Source organism: Xenopus laevis, chromosome 4L (genome assembly GCF_017654675.1).
Source record: "Xenopus laevis strain J_2021 chromosome 4L, Xenopus_laevis_v10.1, whole genome shotgun sequence".
Classification (NCBI taxonomy): Eukaryota; Metazoa; Chordata; class Amphibia; order Anura; family Pipidae; genus Xenopus; species Xenopus laevis.
Window position 1 is genome coordinate 69,034,585 of NC_054377.1, and position 17,423 is coordinate 69,052,007.

Genomic DNA, 17,423 nt, shown 5'->3' on the forward strand with positions numbered 1-17,423 from the left:
TAATAGCTGATGTCCCTCCACATTCACTCATTAAGAAAGTAAATATAATATAAAAAAAATATATAAAAATGTAGACTAAAATAAAATCATGCTTTACTACCTGCCAGCAGTTTCAGTATACATACTATATGTAAATATAGACTGCAGCCTGTCATTTCCTCTTGCCAGGGCAGGGTTAATTGTAGCAATGTACAGACTTGAAGATGTGAATGGGGCTGTTGTTCTGCTGTTTACATGGGGGAGGCTGCCTGGTGTTCTGCCACTATCACCAGATCAGGACAATAGGCCCAAGTAAAGGTGCTGTCCCCTCCTTCCTCCCAAGCCCCCAATACGTCTGTTTAAGAGGCGCAGCTCTTCCAGCTGTGACTGGCATGAAACTCTCTGATTGTCCTCACACAACACTGGCCTATGTGTCTCTCCCACACCATCTTTCCCTTGTCTATGTGCTGAGGCAGCAGCTATGCATTGGGAATTTCAGGGAAGGGTTGATGATCTTTAAAAATATGATGAATTTGCTGCTATTGCAAAGAAGCATCACTTCTAATAAGAATGAATTTAAAACATACGGTGGTTGACTTACTTAGCGGCTGCACGACTGTCACTAAATAACATTTATTTGCTCCTTTTTAAAGAACAAGTTGACTTCTCTAATAACTAACACACACAGAGCTATAATTTACTGAAAGCTAACTGGCATAGAAGGAGCAGAAGCCATTTTTTGTGGTACGAATCTGCAAGCTTTAACATTCCAGATTTGTCTGGTGCAACAGGTGTTTGTTTCGATAACACACCCCTAACCAGTTCATATTGCTGCCATACTGAAACCATGTACCCAGCAGCCAATTGGTATTAGTTATGCAAAGTCACTTAGAGTACAGTAGTATGCTGCAGCTGAAGGCAAACATAAAATGTTTTAATTACAAATACGATGGTCAGCATTTTATGATTGAATGAGGCCAAACAATAAAAGTAGGTACTGGAACTTTAAATTCTATACTGCTCTTGTATCATGTGAATCTGTATGAGGAAAGTCTTATCTCAGGACATAACTAGATGTCTCTGGGACCTCAGCAAAACCTTTTAAGCCTGTATAGTTGTACCAAAAGGGATGCCAAAGATAACATCCTCGCAAGCCTCACTACCACCTGATAAAGCAAATGTCTTTCTGAAAATGTGTTTTATAGTTCAGTAGTCTGCAAGGCAGAAGAAAGCAACTGCGACTACATTTTCATCATGCTCTGCTCACAAACCAGTGTTTCTACATTTAGCAACCTCAAACAAGTACGGCCAGCTCCAATAGTGTTTGGACAACCAAAATTTAAATAAACAAACCACAACCTTAACAAATATGTTTCTACCTCTTAAGGCTATTTTGAAAATCCCATATACCTGCCCCAGTGAAGAATTCACCTGGCCTTCCAGTGCTAGTTCCCAGCATCCCCCGCTCCCCAGGTGAATTTGTGAGTGAGACCCCACTACAGCCTGCAGCCAGGAGGACTGGCATATCAAGCATTCAATACTGTCAATATTGTATGGTGATTGTGATATTTGATGATCACAGGGATACTACTTTGATATTGTAATACCAAGCTCCAAATAAAAAGCAGTAAGTAAATAAAAGAAATAAATAAGTACAGTTGCAGTCAGTTAACATTAGTTAGGGTAAAGTCACACTGAGCGTTTCAGGGAGATTTAGTCGCCTGGGGACCGAATGCCTTCCCTCACTCTTCTCTGGCTAAAATGAAAAATGCCGGCGCTAATCAAATGCGGCAATTCGTTTTCCAGAGTCGCCCGAAGTTTCCTAGTGCGGCAACTTTGGAAAACGAATCACCGCGTGTGATTAGCACCGGCGTTTTTTTTTTTTCATTTTAGCCAGTGCAGAGTGAGGGAAGGCGTTCGGGGAGATTGGTCGCAGCCAAGAAGAGGCGATTAGTGGCCAGTCGACTAAATCTCAGTGTGACCTTACCCTTAAAAGCATTCTGCTTCCTTTTTATGTTAGTTTCTTTTTAAACAAGGGCTGGAATGGAAATTGTCAATTTGTATGCAGTAGAGTGTTCAAATCTATGTGAAAGAGTTTAGTCAGGATTCAGACAGGAGCCACTAGATGGCCTTCCCTGGAAAGGTAGCATTTTGCTGGTTGTTCTTAGAAAGGGAATCACACACGCAAGGAGCAGCTCTCTGTGTATTTGTTTTATTGAAGACTTACATCTAAAGATGGGAGGCAACTCTGAGGTGATGAAGGGATATTAATTTACTATTTTGAGCAAATGTTAACTCCAACCTGCCCCCACACATACTTTTATGGATCCTCCCAAAATATTGTTTATGTTTTACCTAGGATGTATGAAACAATATTGTTGGGAGGAACCATAAAAGTGTCTGTGTACGTGTGTGTGTGTGTGTGTGGGGGGGGGGAGTTGTAGTTTACTTTGCTTGGCAAGGAACAAGATGTAGGATTGTCATTAGAGTACCAGAAGAGCATGATCCCTGCCAATGCAGAAAGGCTCAGGCCCCATCTGAGGGATAAAAAATATATATTTTAAGTGGGAATATTGACACTGTTGCCCTCTGGCTGTTAATGAACCTGAATTCCCAGCATCATACCAAAAGATCTCAGCTGATGCTTCAGTTTGTAGTTTAATAGTGGTGCCCCACACACCTACACAGACCTGCCCTGAATCTGCCTACACCCCCACACTATGTACCAAAAGGGAAGCCACACCCATCTTTAGGGCAGTTCAGGCTCCCACTTGGAATGGGCCCCTGACAGGACTCCTGCCTGTCCCCTTCTGATGGCACCCTAAGGGTAGTGTTGCTACAAACAAACACCCTGGATACATGTAACCCCTCACCCCGGAGCTTGCAATCAACAGGGTGAGAGTGCATTATCCGGGGTTTAAGAAAACTATTTTGGGGGGACAAGTGATTTGAAGGTATGTACCTGGCTAGTCTCCAACTTATAGATGAAACACTGAGCAACTACCTGAAACTGCTCAAGGTTCACATTTACTCGCTGCTAACACATAATTACTGTCAATCCCACGGAATGCCTAGAACAAGGTGTTTGGAGCAACTCCTCTTGTCTCTGATCATTATGAGGTAGAAGTTGAAAGACGACTTCATACCTCCCAATTGTCCCGTTTTTAGAGGGACAGTCTCTCTTTTGACAGCTCAACCTGCAGTACTGGAAAGTCCTGTTTTTCTCTGAACTGAACAGCCAGAAAAAAGAAACAGAGTTTCTAACTTAATTGGCTTTCAGCAGAGAGCCCAGAACAGCCAGGAGGTTCAGATAAGATACTTTTGTAACAATTTTCGAGATAAGCAAATAAGTCATTGTAACAATATAAGATAACAGGTCCCTGGGGAAAAGGGCTTAAAGGGCAATTCACCTTCATTAGCAAAACTAGAATAACTAGAAAAAAACACAGAAATATGTTCAAACTTTTATAAATTATGTAAAATGAACATGGTAATTAGGGGGTGTGGTCACAAAACGGGCGTGGTCAAAAAATGTCGCCACACTACCTGCAGCAACTTTTCTGTCCGTCTTTTTATTTCCAAAATTTTGGGAGGTATTCGACTTGCCTCCTCCAATCACACAGCCTTGCTTGCTGTCAGCTAGTTCAGGCAGTTCAGTGACAGCCGTCACTCCCACCTTGTGCCCCTGGCCGGTTTCCTAGCCCTAGGAGGTGAAACGTAAACCTGATTAGTTCATCGCAGACCCCGCCCGTCCTCGCCCATAGGGAAGTACCGGGACAAGCCGGACAGCATGAGGCTGTTGAATATATAATCGTATGCAGATAAGGCGGGGCGTGGGTCCCTCGGCTGTCGGTTGGGAGTTTCCCAGTAGAACTTGTAGCGGGTTAGGATTGCGGTCCCTTTGCACTTGTCTCCCATGGCTTCGCGCCGGGTTTCACCTGTTGAGTTGCGCGACAAATGCTCCGCCGGGAAGTGCTGGGTCCTTGTCGGTAACAAAGTGTACGATGTGTCGGCTTTTGTCAACCTCCATCCTGGGGGGGAGCGATTACTGCAGGACCGGGCAGGGAAAGACATCCAGGCAGATTTGAATGGAGCCCCTCATCGTCACTCGGAGAACGCTCGCCGCTGGCTGGAGCAGTATTATGTGGGGGAGCTGGAGCCCCAGGAACAGAAGCCGCAGGTGAGTTGAGCTGGAGGACAGGTGGCGGCTAATGTGGCGGATAATGTGGTGACCGGACAATGTCCTGGGACTGGTGACAGCAGGGATTGGCAGTGTGACGCCAGACTTACACTTTCATTGTACAATTGCTGCCAACGGACACTTCACCTTATGGTTTAGACTTCTTTATGCCCATTGGATTCCAGTCATGATGCCCTTATACTGGAACTTGTGCTCATGGTAAAGGAGTGCTGCTTACAGCCAGTAACTGGGCCCCCAGCAAAAATGGCACAGCCCCTCCCCCCCTAGCATTATATTGCCCCTGTACCATTACAGTCCCCAGCAATTACCCTTTCTGCCTCCCCTCTCATTATTCTCCTTCTTAAGGGTCAGGGCACGAGGCACATTCTCTGAGATTAGTCGCCCGAAGAAGAGAAGATTTGTCCCCCAGGTCAACTAATCTCCCTGCACCTGCCTGTGTGCCCTGACCCTAAATCGGCGGTGGGATGGCACTCAGAGCAATTCGAAGTTGCCTGACCAGGAAACTTTGGGCAACTTCGGAAAACGAATCGCTCCAAGTGCCATCTCGCCGATGATTTAAAATTTAGCCGTCGGGGAGGCAGTTTGGGGAGATTAGTCACCCCGAAGAAGAGGAGACTTGTGGCCGGGCGACTAATCTCCCTGAATCTGCCTGTGGGCCCTGACCCTAAGACGTCAAATTGTAGCATACACTTATTGGTGGGCACATTATGCACCTATTGTTCATTGTTGGTTTGTGGAATTCTGGTCAGTTTTATTTTTTCAATATATTGAGCAGTCTATGGGTTCCAGTGAGCAGTTGGACAGTCTCACCAGTATGTGGTCTGGGTGTCTCAGGTAACCAGGGCCAACACCCCATTGACCCATGACCCACCCCACACCCCGGTGCACACCTACTCTTGCTGCTTCTGCTGGGTGCTGCTAAATTCAGGCCACCGGCAAGCAGTTCCTCCCACCCTTCAGATCACAGACATTCATTGGCTGTGTGACCCATGATGGACAAGTGGAACAATTGGTCAGCACTCACCCAAACCACAAGCTCGATAGACAGGTGCACGTGCAAGATTGTCCACTCCAACTGGCTAAATACTTCAGTAACAAAATCACAGCACCATACAAATTATGTATAATCTTAAAAAGTCTTTATTAGGTTTCTGGCTTGGCTCTCGTTCGAGAGGCTTATAAAACCATGAAGGCCAGGGCCCACTGGGACTTCTTCCGGTGTCACTCTGGCCTAGTAGGTACAGGTATGGGACCTGTTATCCAGTATGATCAGGACCTGGTGTTTTCCAGATAAGGGATCTTTCCATAATTTGGATCTCCATACTTTTAAGTCTACTAAAGGATCATTTAAACATTAAATAAACCCAATAAGACCGTATTGCTCCCATTAAGGCTTAATTATATTTATATTTAAATTATTATGATCTGTTATCCGGAAATCTGTTGTCCAGAAAGCTCCAAATTACGGAAAGGCCGTCTCCCATAGACTCCATTTTATACAAATAATCCAAATGTTTAAAAATCATTTCCTTCTTCTCTATAATAATAAAACAGTGGCTTGTACTTGATCCAAACTAAGATATAATTGATCCTTATTGGAAGCAAAACCAGTCTATTGAGTTTATTTAATATTTACATGATTTTCTAGTAGACTTAAGGTATGAAGATTCAAATTACAGAAAGTTCCGTTATCTGTAAATCCCCAGGTCCTGAGCATTCTGGATAACAAGTCCCGTACCTGTAACACTTAAGAGTTATTTGTCATTATGTGAAAAGATTCCTGTCAAGGGAGACAAGTTAAACTGAATACACTAGAAAATCATTAGTAGAGGAGAAATGTGTATTTCATTCTACAGGAACGTGTCCGTATCACTATATGTGTGGAAGCATGAAAATCTTTTTGCCCTCCATCCCCAGTATAACTTACTACAACTAACACCTTGGCATGGCTTATAGTGATATCCATTCTGGATAACAGGTCCCATACCTGCACAAGGTGCTGTTTTATTATTACAGCGAAAAATTTTAATTTTTTTAATTTTTTTTTAATGATTTAATTACAATGTAGTCTATGGGAGATGGCTTTCCTGTAATTTGGAGCTTTCTGGATAATGGATTTCTAGCTGGATTCAACTGGCTGTCAGCATTGGACCAAGACCCATCTAGGCAAAGGGAGTTCAGAACAATGATGCATGTTCCCTTTAAGTTGATTTTATATGCATGAAAATTCTGAGGCTGCCGCATATAACAAATTGTGGTGCAGCCAAAGAATTTTGCGTGCAAACACGTCATATATATATATATATATATATATATATATATATCTACATACATAAAGACAATTTAGGAATTTTTGTAACATTGACACAAAGCTAAAGGTTGCTAAGTGTGTGTGTGTGGGGGGTGTTGTAAAGATTAAACTGATCATTATCTAGAAATCTTAGATCTGGGATGTACAAGTGAATTGATAAAATGACTGGTGGTGTTAGCCTACACTTGTGTTCACCGAAATTATTTACACGGCTCTTAAGTGAGGAGAAAAGCAATGGCATTAGGGTTTATGGGAAGACACTAATGTTGCACTAGTTTGTGATTAACAGAGGGTAACAGGTACCTGTTGGAACCAGCTGATGTCATCCAGGAGATAGCAATGGCACACCTTTTGGGTGTGGCAATAAAAGCCTAAGATATAGATGAGCATTAGACAAAGATCACATGAAATGTTTCACAGAATGAGTACGTGAGCTATGGTGTTACAATTCTAATACAGCTGAAACTATGAACATGATCAATCAGTATTTCCTCTTTATATTATACTTATATTTCCTTTTTTATTAGTGAATCCAGTGTCAGAGATAAAGAGCAGTAGGGTGAACAATAAGGATTGGCAGGTACAGAGTTGCAATAGATCTGAGGCAGGCAAGGCAGATATACTGTAGAGTAGGTATGTTGCACCCATTAGAAATCACCGGACCGCGTACAAAAATTCGCCCACCAATCCCCCAAGCCCCACCCCAGATCCCGCCCACTGCACACCACAGTTAAAAGACACACACAGACATCAGTGCTAAAACAGGTAACCCCCTCACTCACACATTATAAAAAGTCATTGATGGCCAGGGCCCTCTTATAAGTTAAAAAACTGTGGTGCCAGGGCCCCCCATAAAAGTTTTTTTTAAAGAATTGGTGGTCAGGGCCCCCCTACAAGTTAAAAAAACATTGGTGCCAAAGCCCCCCTTACAAGTTAAAAAAAATTGGGGTCCCAAAGAATGTTTTTTTTTTAAAAAAAAACTGTTAAGGGGGACCCGTCTCTTTAGAAAAGTGCGTCACTGCCGGGCCCCCCTTCAGGCCCGGGCCCGGTACACTTGTACCCCCCTGTGCCCCCCTGATGGCGGCCCTGTGTTGCACTTCGGGAGAAGCTGGGCACAGAAGTGATAAACACAAGCTAACACTGGGTATTTGGGAGCAGAGTGAAAGATCAAGGTGAAGGAGTTTAAGCAGTAACAAGGTGGAGGCACATGCATGCAGGTTCAAATTTCAGAAAAAAAAATACTGATATGGAAAAATATGGAGTGGGGTTAAAGGTATATAGCTGGAAGATTAGATATAAAGCAGTAAAAAGGAATTTCAGCAAAAGAGTTACAAGTTAATATCACTAACAAAAATGACTTTAGTTTTTAGTGTTAGGAAAAGGGAAAGACAATAAGTATGTGAGTTGTAGTAGTAGGATATTAAGATGTTTGCTTAGCTGTAATGGACAAGATTAAAGGGAAGCAGCTCTTCATTTTTATATATATTATATTACCTGAACTAAATAATGTGTTTTTTTTTCTTACTTGGCAACATATCCAGCATCAATAGAATATTTTTTTCTAATAAAGTACTTTGCCATGCAAAACATTTGCATTCTAAATAGTTCCCTAATGCTATTACGTGTTGCAATGTTGTTGCTCATATAGGTAGGAATGCTTGTAAACCAATCAAATTTGCAGGCAAATAGATCACGTAACCAAGCTCATCGCCCTTGAAAACCCTTATATATATGTTTTCTTCTTTGCAACAATTCCCTGCTACATAATTCTCCAGTACTATGGAATGGCAGTCTTATTGGTCTGATAGTCAGACGTGTGAGTTAAGACTAATGGCACCCAGGACAGTGCCTCACCTTCTTTCCAATACACAGAGCCGATATCAGCGTCAAAATGCAAACGTATGCATTTCTACATCTCTATCTTCTCTCTGTGTGTGCACACAGGTTACACTGTTCCTGGCAGTGCAGAAACCCTAAGAAGTGGATGGGAGCACATTAATTTCTCTTTGGATCTGGAGAAAATGGAGGTTGAGAGAAGAGGAGGCACAGTCCTATGTGCCATTAGTCTTGTTGTAATGGCAGTTTAAAGCTTAGTACAATTGAAAACCCGTTGGTAAATATATTGTGCTTTGCCACAATGCTCTGCTCATTAGCCATGGGTCCAACTTCACCATTCACTATAATAACTAAGAAATTAGTTAAGGCAAATGAAGGCACCGCTGCTATGAAATGTGAAAAGCCAACTAGCCTGTGTTTAGTAAAAGGCCACATAAAGCCACTAAGTTTCTGGCTGGATACCCTTTGGCATATGTTTATCTTTTGCCACAATGTCTGCTAAATAGTTTTTCTATACTATAGCATGGTACAGTTTGATTGGTCAGATGGCAGGCATGTGTTATTTGGGTAAAAGGATGGCAGCATTAGGCTCAGTGCCTTTGAAGACCCCAATGCATGTGTTTTGTTGCATTTAGGCCCGAACTGGCAATCTGTGGATTCTTGCAAATGCCAAAGGGGCTGTTGTAAGTTGTCATAGACAGTCACTATAAACTGGGCTGATGGTGGGGCTATTTAGGCCTCTGTGTGAGCTGTGTGGGCCTCTGTGTACCTGAAATGCCAGGGCCTATTTTGATTCTCAGTCCAGACCTGATTGCATTTAGTATTCTCAGTGGAGTGCCGGGCCCCCCTGCAAAAAAATCTCCAGAGGGGCCCAGCACACCCCCATCCTCCAGCCCACTTCCCATCCGGACTCTGCCCACTCCATGCCCAGACCCGCCCACTCCACGCCCAGACCCCGGCCACTATGCACCCGTGCCGACACGCTCTGCTTACCCGCCGCAGGTAAGAGAGCGGCTGGGGAAGGGGGGGTTCTTGTTGGCTGTAGAGGAAGCAGACCCCTCAGTAGGCCCCCTCCCTTTTTTCCCTTGCCCCGCAGACTGCGGGGTCTGCTTCCTCTACAGTTATGCCACTGGTTGTATTCCATGAAATGTTGAAATTGGACAGGTCAGATCCAATGGTTGGAGGGCAAAATTTTGCATATAAAGGGTTATTGTTAACCTTTGTCTTGGTGAAAGGATTGTGTATTATGGCATCCCCTGACCAAAAGAAAGATTTGTGGTAACAGAAAGAGATGAAGCTCATTTGAACTGGTTAATGTCCCTGTGGGTGTTAAATGGTCATATTGAACTCGCACAAAACTTTCTAGTTTCTGTATAAGATACAAAACAGTAACATCTGTTTATTTAAATGTAGCACATATTTTTAAATGGGCTATTTGGTGGAAATTGAGATGCTTATCTCTATGTCTAAAGATGACCATACACAGCAGATTGAAGTTGCTGGTTAGCTTATTTGCCCATGTATGAGGCCCACCAAAAACCTTCCCCACTGATATCTGGCTGAAAAACAGAAATATCAATCAGACGAGTTTTAAAATCCTGTTGGACAAAAAGAGCATTGGCATGTTGATGTGATCCTCATCTCATGGGTCTCTGTAAGCCCCAGTGGATGACTGGACTGCCAGAATGTGGTGGCAAAATCAGGTCAGGACCCACTCGTTTTGCCTCTCCAAACAATCAAATCTTGTCACTCTTATCCTCTTTTGTGAGACTTACTACACCAATCTTGGAGGAGCATGCGCAGTTCAATCTATGTGCTGAATCAGGTTCTACTGTGCATGCTCCCGTGCACATGCAAAAAACAAGTGCATATATATATGGAAGAGTGTACACATGCGCGAAAGAGCACACTTAATCATATTGTTCATGGGGGGCTAGGAGAACAACTTAGGAACAAGGTCCTAGATTAGAGATAGGCAATAGAAGAGGTATGTGCCTAGCACCCCCCCAACTTTGCACCCTAGCTATGTGCCCTGCTCATGACAAGAAGCACACTGGTTTACTGTATATGTCTATGAACATATGTGGCTGCTGTCTAGTTATACTCAGTATCTAGTAGGGGTGCACCGAATCCAGGATTTGATGCAGCATTCGGGCAAGATTTGGCCTTTTGTGTTTGTATGACTTTTCGGTACACAAACAAGGAAGTCAATTTTCTTTAACCATTGCCTGCACGTGCGGTTCTCTTTCCCCCTTCTTTCCCTAATTTACATTGCAAATTTGCAAATTAGGGTTCAGGTTCGGTATTCGGACAAATCTTTCACAAGGGATTCGGGATTTGTCCGAATCCTAAAATAGTGGATTCGATGTAGTATCTAGAGGGCCATGCATGTGATATATGATGGCCCTTGGGTAGAAAATGTTGGAATGATTTGCACAAACCCGAGTTCTGAGCTTTGTTTGTTTTACTTGCTAGTTCTTCATCCTGTTGCATGGTAAGGCAATGGGTCTGCTGTTTCAGGCCTTTGTAAAGCAGGTGCATCACATTTCCATTCATTTCTTCTCCTGTTTAATCAGGAATATTCAAAAAAACATCTCCAAATTGCTTAAAATAAAAACATACAAACCTGTGATTTCTTATAATGCTCTGTTGCAATTATTACATTTTTGTTGAATCAAGACCCAAATAAATTCGATATCATTGGAATTTCTCAGCCTCATCCCTCATTGCAACACTATGTAAATCTGTGACATAGTCACAGGTTGAGCTTCTGCTTTCCCTCTTAAAGTTCTGTTTCCTGGCATAAATCCTGCGGTCAGACAATTGACCCTGCAGGCATACTCTTTTTGCCCAAGAGGTCACTAACCCAATAAAATACACATTCATAAACCTAGATTCTGTATATTTATTTTGTTACACTCTGTATTTAAAGGGGACCTGTCATCCTAAGAAATAATTTCAAATTCTTTTCTATCATGTTAGTTGAGCAAAATAAACTTTACTTACACTGTATTTATTATTTACATTTTGTTTCCTTCTGTCTTGGAATTATACAATCACAGCAAGCAGGCAGCTGCCATTTTGTGGACACGGTTATTAAGAGAAATTGTGTATCACCCCAAAATCTTGTGTGTGCACCAGAATGGGGGACCTAATGTCCATGTGCAGTGCCCTACACAATTATAGAGCCTGAGGAGGGAAGGGGGAATGTGGGGAGAGCAGTGACATGTAGGAAGTGCTGAATGGAAAGTGAAAGTAATTGACTGCCCCTTCTCTATGCCAGAGGCAGGGCAGGTAATATTTGATTGACAGTTTAGATATTTAAACACCTTTATAACAGGTATGGATGTTTTAATGAAATTTTTTTTGGGGGTTCATATTTAATTTGCAAAGTACTTTCATTATGCAGCTTTTTATGTGTAGATGACAGGTCCACTAAATCATTTTGAACTGTGCAATGGTACCATGGGTACCTAACACAGCTGCAAATTATATATATCATTACATTCTTTGGATAGGTCAGTGTAGCTGTAGTTGTCTGTAGTTTTCTGCTCCTACATTAGAGCAGTCATAGCTGCTCTTTAAAAACAAACAATGACTTATAAAGGTCTAGTGAAGATAATTAGAAAAGTACATTTCAATCATTGTAATACCATTTGATTGGTATTTTACAATCCAATATCAAATATGAACATATATGACCTTGTGTCTACAGCTGTAGATGTTATGCTATACAGGGTAGCGTTGCTTAATGTGAAAGTATGACATTGCTCCATCTGGTGTATATGTACTGTATATGTATAGGCCATCCACAATGAAAGGGATGCACATTGCAGCAACATGCTCTTATCTAGAAATATATTATGCCAGCGTCAGCATCTTGTATGGTGAAGCCAAATGCTGGTGACTTACTGGAGTACCAGTAGAATCCTGGAAAGATGGAGAAGGTCTCTATCCAGAGAAAGATTATTGTCCAGTGCTTTGGCCATTGCTTCAACAATGTGACAATGCAGGTAGCTTGTTCAGCTAGACCTAAGGCTTACTTATAAAAAAGAGACAGCATTGAACTGTGTAGTGGGGACGGCAGAATAACCATGGCTTTCACAGATACAAGTCACTTGCAATAATAAAGGATTTGTTCATCTTAAATTAACTTTCAATATAATGTAGACATCATTATTCTATGTTCATTTGTGATTGCTCTTTGTAGTCTTTGCATTAATTAACTCTGCAGTTTGGAATTCTGTATCTGATAGCTAGGGACTCTTAGCAACCAGGTAGTCCAAAACTCCAAAACCAGAAAACACTTATATAAAAAAAAGTTGCTAAGAACAGGCCAATCTATAACATACTGTATCTAAAGTTAATATAAAGGTGAACAGTTTCTGGGAAATTATGTTTTGTTTGCCACATTTCATGCCACATGGCCAAAGAAACAAAACCATGAAGTGGTTTTGAAGTTTCCTGTACATTGATGTATACTATTTGTATAATGTACTGTTTTTCTGGTTTTTAATGTATGTGCCTACCCATAAATTACCCATTTAACCTACAGGGGAAAATATTTATGCTAAAGGTTTTTCTCTAGGGCAGTGGTGTTCCAAATGTGTATCCAGTATTGCCCATTGGTGTGTATTCACACTGTATTCACCCACAGTAGGGAAAATATCCTAAACAATACGAATTTTGTTCCCAAGAAGTTTGGGAAATAGTGTTTAATAAAGCAGATGTAATTTTGCATTGACTTCAAAAGAATTTCTGCTAATGTTTGCATACTTGATTTTTAGGCAAGAATTGTCAGCTACAATGTGGTGTACAACTGTTTCTTGTAGCACGTTCTTAATATCACATTCTGATAAAGACAAATCAGAGCAAGAAGAAAAACAATGCATCATAGACTTTTGCTTATAACTGAGCTCACAGAAACCAGTATTTCAGATAATGTTTTCAAGGTGTGCCATCTGTCTCGGCCAAATATATTTTTGTTCACACTGATGGCTTTCAGGTTGATTGGCCAGATAAGTGATATCTGGTCAAAATTGAGGCCAAAATGTATAAATAACTTATTAACTTGTAAACTGAGTCAACTGTCCTCAACGTCACTCTCTGTATGGCTAGACTGCTGCACTTAACCAGATAGTATAACCATAGAAAAATATTAATACAATCTGTTAAGAAAATTTTATGTTTTTATTACCGGTATGTCACATTTTTGTTTCAATAATCCTGTCAATCGTGTCCTACAGAGTACAGGATTATGGAATTAGTAAAACCAGAAATCACTGAAAGGAACAGTAACACCAAAAAAAAAGTGTTTAATGGAATGACAAAATAATATCCCGTTGCCCTGTACTGGGAAAACTGATGTATTTGCTTCAGAAACACAACTATAATTTATATAAACAAGCTGCTGTGTAGCCATTCAAGTACAGGATACACAGTAGTTAACAGAAGAATCCAGGTGCGCTCCGCCAATGAGGCGAGCTGAGGCGCTCGCCTCAGGCGGCAGCGCCAGATAAGTTTCCAGGGGCGGCAAAAAGCCGCTCCTGTCACTTTAAAGAGCCGAATTTCCGGTTTTGAAACCGGAAATTCGGCTTTACTAGCGCGAGAGAGCGCAGTTGCGCTCTCCGCACTAGTGTTTCTGCCAGGGAAGGGGCGGCATTTAAGGAGCCGCCTCAGGCGGCGTCTTCATTAGAATCGGCGCTGGAAGAATGCCATTGTATAAAGCTTATTGTTTATCTACTGTACTGTTTAACCTGTGCCCTTTCTCCTTTTTCAGCTTGAATGGCTGCCCCCATGGCTACACAGCAGCAGGTTTATATAAACTATATTGTAGAGTTTCTGAAGCAAACACTCTATTTGTACCAGTGCAACACAACAATATGTTATATTTATATGATTTTAAAACACTTTCATTTTTTGGTGTTATTGTTCATTTAATACACAACCATATTATCTCATATGTAAATGATCTGATTCTTGTTTGAATGTAAAAGTCTGAAATATTATAATTGCAGTTAGGAAATTTAGAAAGACACACAAAAATGTTACTTTTCCTTTGTCTACTGGAGGTATCAAGACATTAATGTTCAAAAATACTATGGTTGCAGAACTTTTCCAAGGTATTTTTAATTCATGTGCCCCTAAGCAGTTCTATTATTGTGAGATATGCCTTGTTGCACACATCACCGCCTAGTTATTGTTTTATTATATATAATAATTACATATTTCCTTTTTTATATTAAATGGCTAATGATACTACATATTTTCTGCTAGCCCCACAGTATTGTAATATCTGATCTACATACATTTCACATTTCCCACTGTGTTCTATTTAAACAAACCTTTATTCTTGACCAATTAATCTAATAAAAAGAAAGTACCATGTACATTAAGTTAACTAAGCTAGTAATAGTAAAGCTGCATAAGGGCACTTTTTTCCTTGTGGTCGCTTTCTTTGGCCCCCCCCCCCATGATAAAGAATTTCGGAGGGCCCAGAGCACATCGTTCTCCTCCTTTTCTCCCTCATCTGCCTGCTGCACGCCCACTCGTGCCCACACACTGCATGTGAAGAGTTTTATATAAAGCAAGTTCCGTGGTTCTGGAGTAGGAAGTAAGTGATTAAAATCACCGGGGAGTGCCTAATAACTGCGTCATTCCAGGGTAATAGTGCAAAATTACCTTCTTCTGGACTTTAGTGCAATTACCAGGGGTCACAGCATGTAAAATGTTTTGCATGCAGCAATTTCAATGGATCTGGAGTGGATTTGCAGGCACTTTGCCACCCACAGAAGAGGAAATTTTCAGTGGGCAATAAAGTCCCCTATCTGTCATTTCCCTTAGAATGGCTGTTCACCTTTGAGTTAACTTTTAGTAATGGTAGTATTCTGAGACAATGTGCAATTGTTTTTTATTATTTGTGGTTTTTGAGTTATTTAGCTTTTAATTCAGATCTTCGGTTTGCAATTTCAGTAATGTGGTTGCTAGGGTCCAAATTACCCTAGCAACCATGCATTGATTTGAATAAGAGACTGGAATATGAATAGGAGAGGCCTGAATAGAAAGATGAAAAATAAGATCAATTGAAAAGATTCTTAGAATTGAACATTCTATAACTTAAAATTTAGCTTAAAGGTGAACCTTTAAGGATGAAGACACACGGCGTTATTTACTAAAAATGAATTTCTGGTCAGCCTTTTTGGGGTCAAAACTCGAATTTTTTGTGGAAAAAGACACTTTTTGTGCTACAAAAAGCCAGAATCTGAAAATTTGCCATCAATCCTATATTTTTGACTTGTATAAGTCAGTGGCAGATGTCCCTATCTCACGGTTCTCGGTGGGTTTAGCCTGATAATCCAAAAAGTTTGGGGTTTTCGCAATAACCCCAAAAAATCAAGCAATTCGGAAGAAAAATTTGAAAAGTACAATTAGAGTTTTTGCTCGATTTCATTGAGTTTTTCCCAGATCCGATTTATTCAAGTTATTTTAATGATAAATAAGGCAAATTTGTGGATGGGAATTTGGTTGAGCTTTGTTTCATAAAAAAATGAGATAAATTCAGATTTTAGTAAATAACCCCCACAGAGTTACTAGTAGCAGCAGCAGCTACTTGTCATGGCTACAAAATAGGCAATACTGATAATTGGCTTTGCTAAGACACTGTGGGGCAAATTCACTAACCTGCGGAGTTTCGCTAGCGCAGGCTTCGCTACACTTCGCCAGGCGAAGTTTCGCCAGGGCGCCGCTAATTCACTAAAATCCGAAGTTGCGCTCAGGGAGGCGAAAGGTAGCGAAGTTGCACTAGTGTTAATTCGTCAAGGAAAGCGCAGTTACGCTGCCGATGCCTAATTTGCATATGGCACCAAGTTAAAGTACATTGGACGTATATGTAGCAGCAAATACATTACACTACACAAGCCTGGGAAAGCTTCATAAAATAAAATAGAGGTGTTATATTGCCCTACACATGCCCACTGTATAGTTTAGGTGCCATATGTTAGGAAATGTAGGGGGGAAGGAGGGTACCCCAAAAAATGTACGATCTTTTTCGGCCTATCACCCTTAAAAAAGGAAAAGACACCAGCATTTTTGGGACTTAGAAAATATTTATCTATGTACTCTATTGCACTTCGCCTGGTCTGAGGTGGCGAAGGCAAGTCTGGCGCAAGAGGTAACGTTCAGTAAAATGCGCAAGTTAGTGAATTAACGTAGTTACGTCCCTTCGTCATAGTGCAACTTCGCCTGTCGTAAGGGTGCAAAGTAGCGCTAGAGTAGGTCCCGCTAGCGAATTTACGCCAGCACCCGTTAGTAAATCGGCAAAGTAACGAAATGACGTCACGCTGGCGAATTTGCGCTAGCGTTAGGCGCTTCGCACTTTAGTGATTTGCCCCTGTGTGTTTTAGCAGAGGCAATTCTCAGTGTTGTCTACGGCAGGGTATTATGTAGCCACAACAAGTGGCTGCTACAAGTAGCAACTGAGCTACTAGTAGCAGCTACTTTTTGGGTTTTCACTTAAATTTTATCAAATTTTTCTGTGATCCGATTAAATAGAGTTTTTTTAAATTAATAAATAAGCTAAAATCAGGCATGGGAGTTTGTTCTTGGTTTTATTTGTAATAAAATATGAGATAAATTCAGATTTTAGTAAGTAACCCCCATAGTGTCTTAGCAAAGCCACTTCTAATTATAATCTATTTTGTAGCTGCTACTAGTAGCTCAGTGTGTCTTCACACTAAAAATCACTGTACTGGGTTTACAATTAGTGCTGTATAAATAAGTATGGAATACATTTTGCCAATAAAAACAAATGTTTCCTTGTATGTATGCCACAACATGAAGATCGTCAATTCAATACACACGTGTAGAGCTGCACGTGACGATTTAGCACTAACAATGGCTGATGTTTGGGTCCCTTCAAAGGCACCCGATCAAAATTTTCCATCCAGCACGATCGACGAGCCGACCGATATTCAAGTCTTCTGGCAATATTGGTTGGCTCTTTTCCCACCATACACGCACCGAATATTGTACGAAAATTTGTTTTGTATGATATTATCTGTGCATCTATGGCTACCTGTGGGCTAGTGTTTCACAGAG

At 41.2% G+C, this 17,423-nt stretch overlaps 1 protein-coding gene across 1 annotated transcript in view; it reads left to right on the forward strand.

The window, feature by feature from the left end:
• The first annotated feature begins 3,848 nt into the window (after positions 1-3,848).
• The window catches only part of fa2h.L (fatty acid 2-hydroxylase L homeolog), a 35,907-nt gene continuing 22,332 nt past the window's right edge, over positions 3,849-17,423 (forward strand). Inside the window, 1 exon segment of the mRNA NM_001089238.2 lies at positions 3,849-4,159. Within this exon segment, the coding sequence (NP_001082707.1) occupies positions 3,896-4,159 (264 nt within the window). The 5' untranslated portion in view covers positions 3,849-3,895.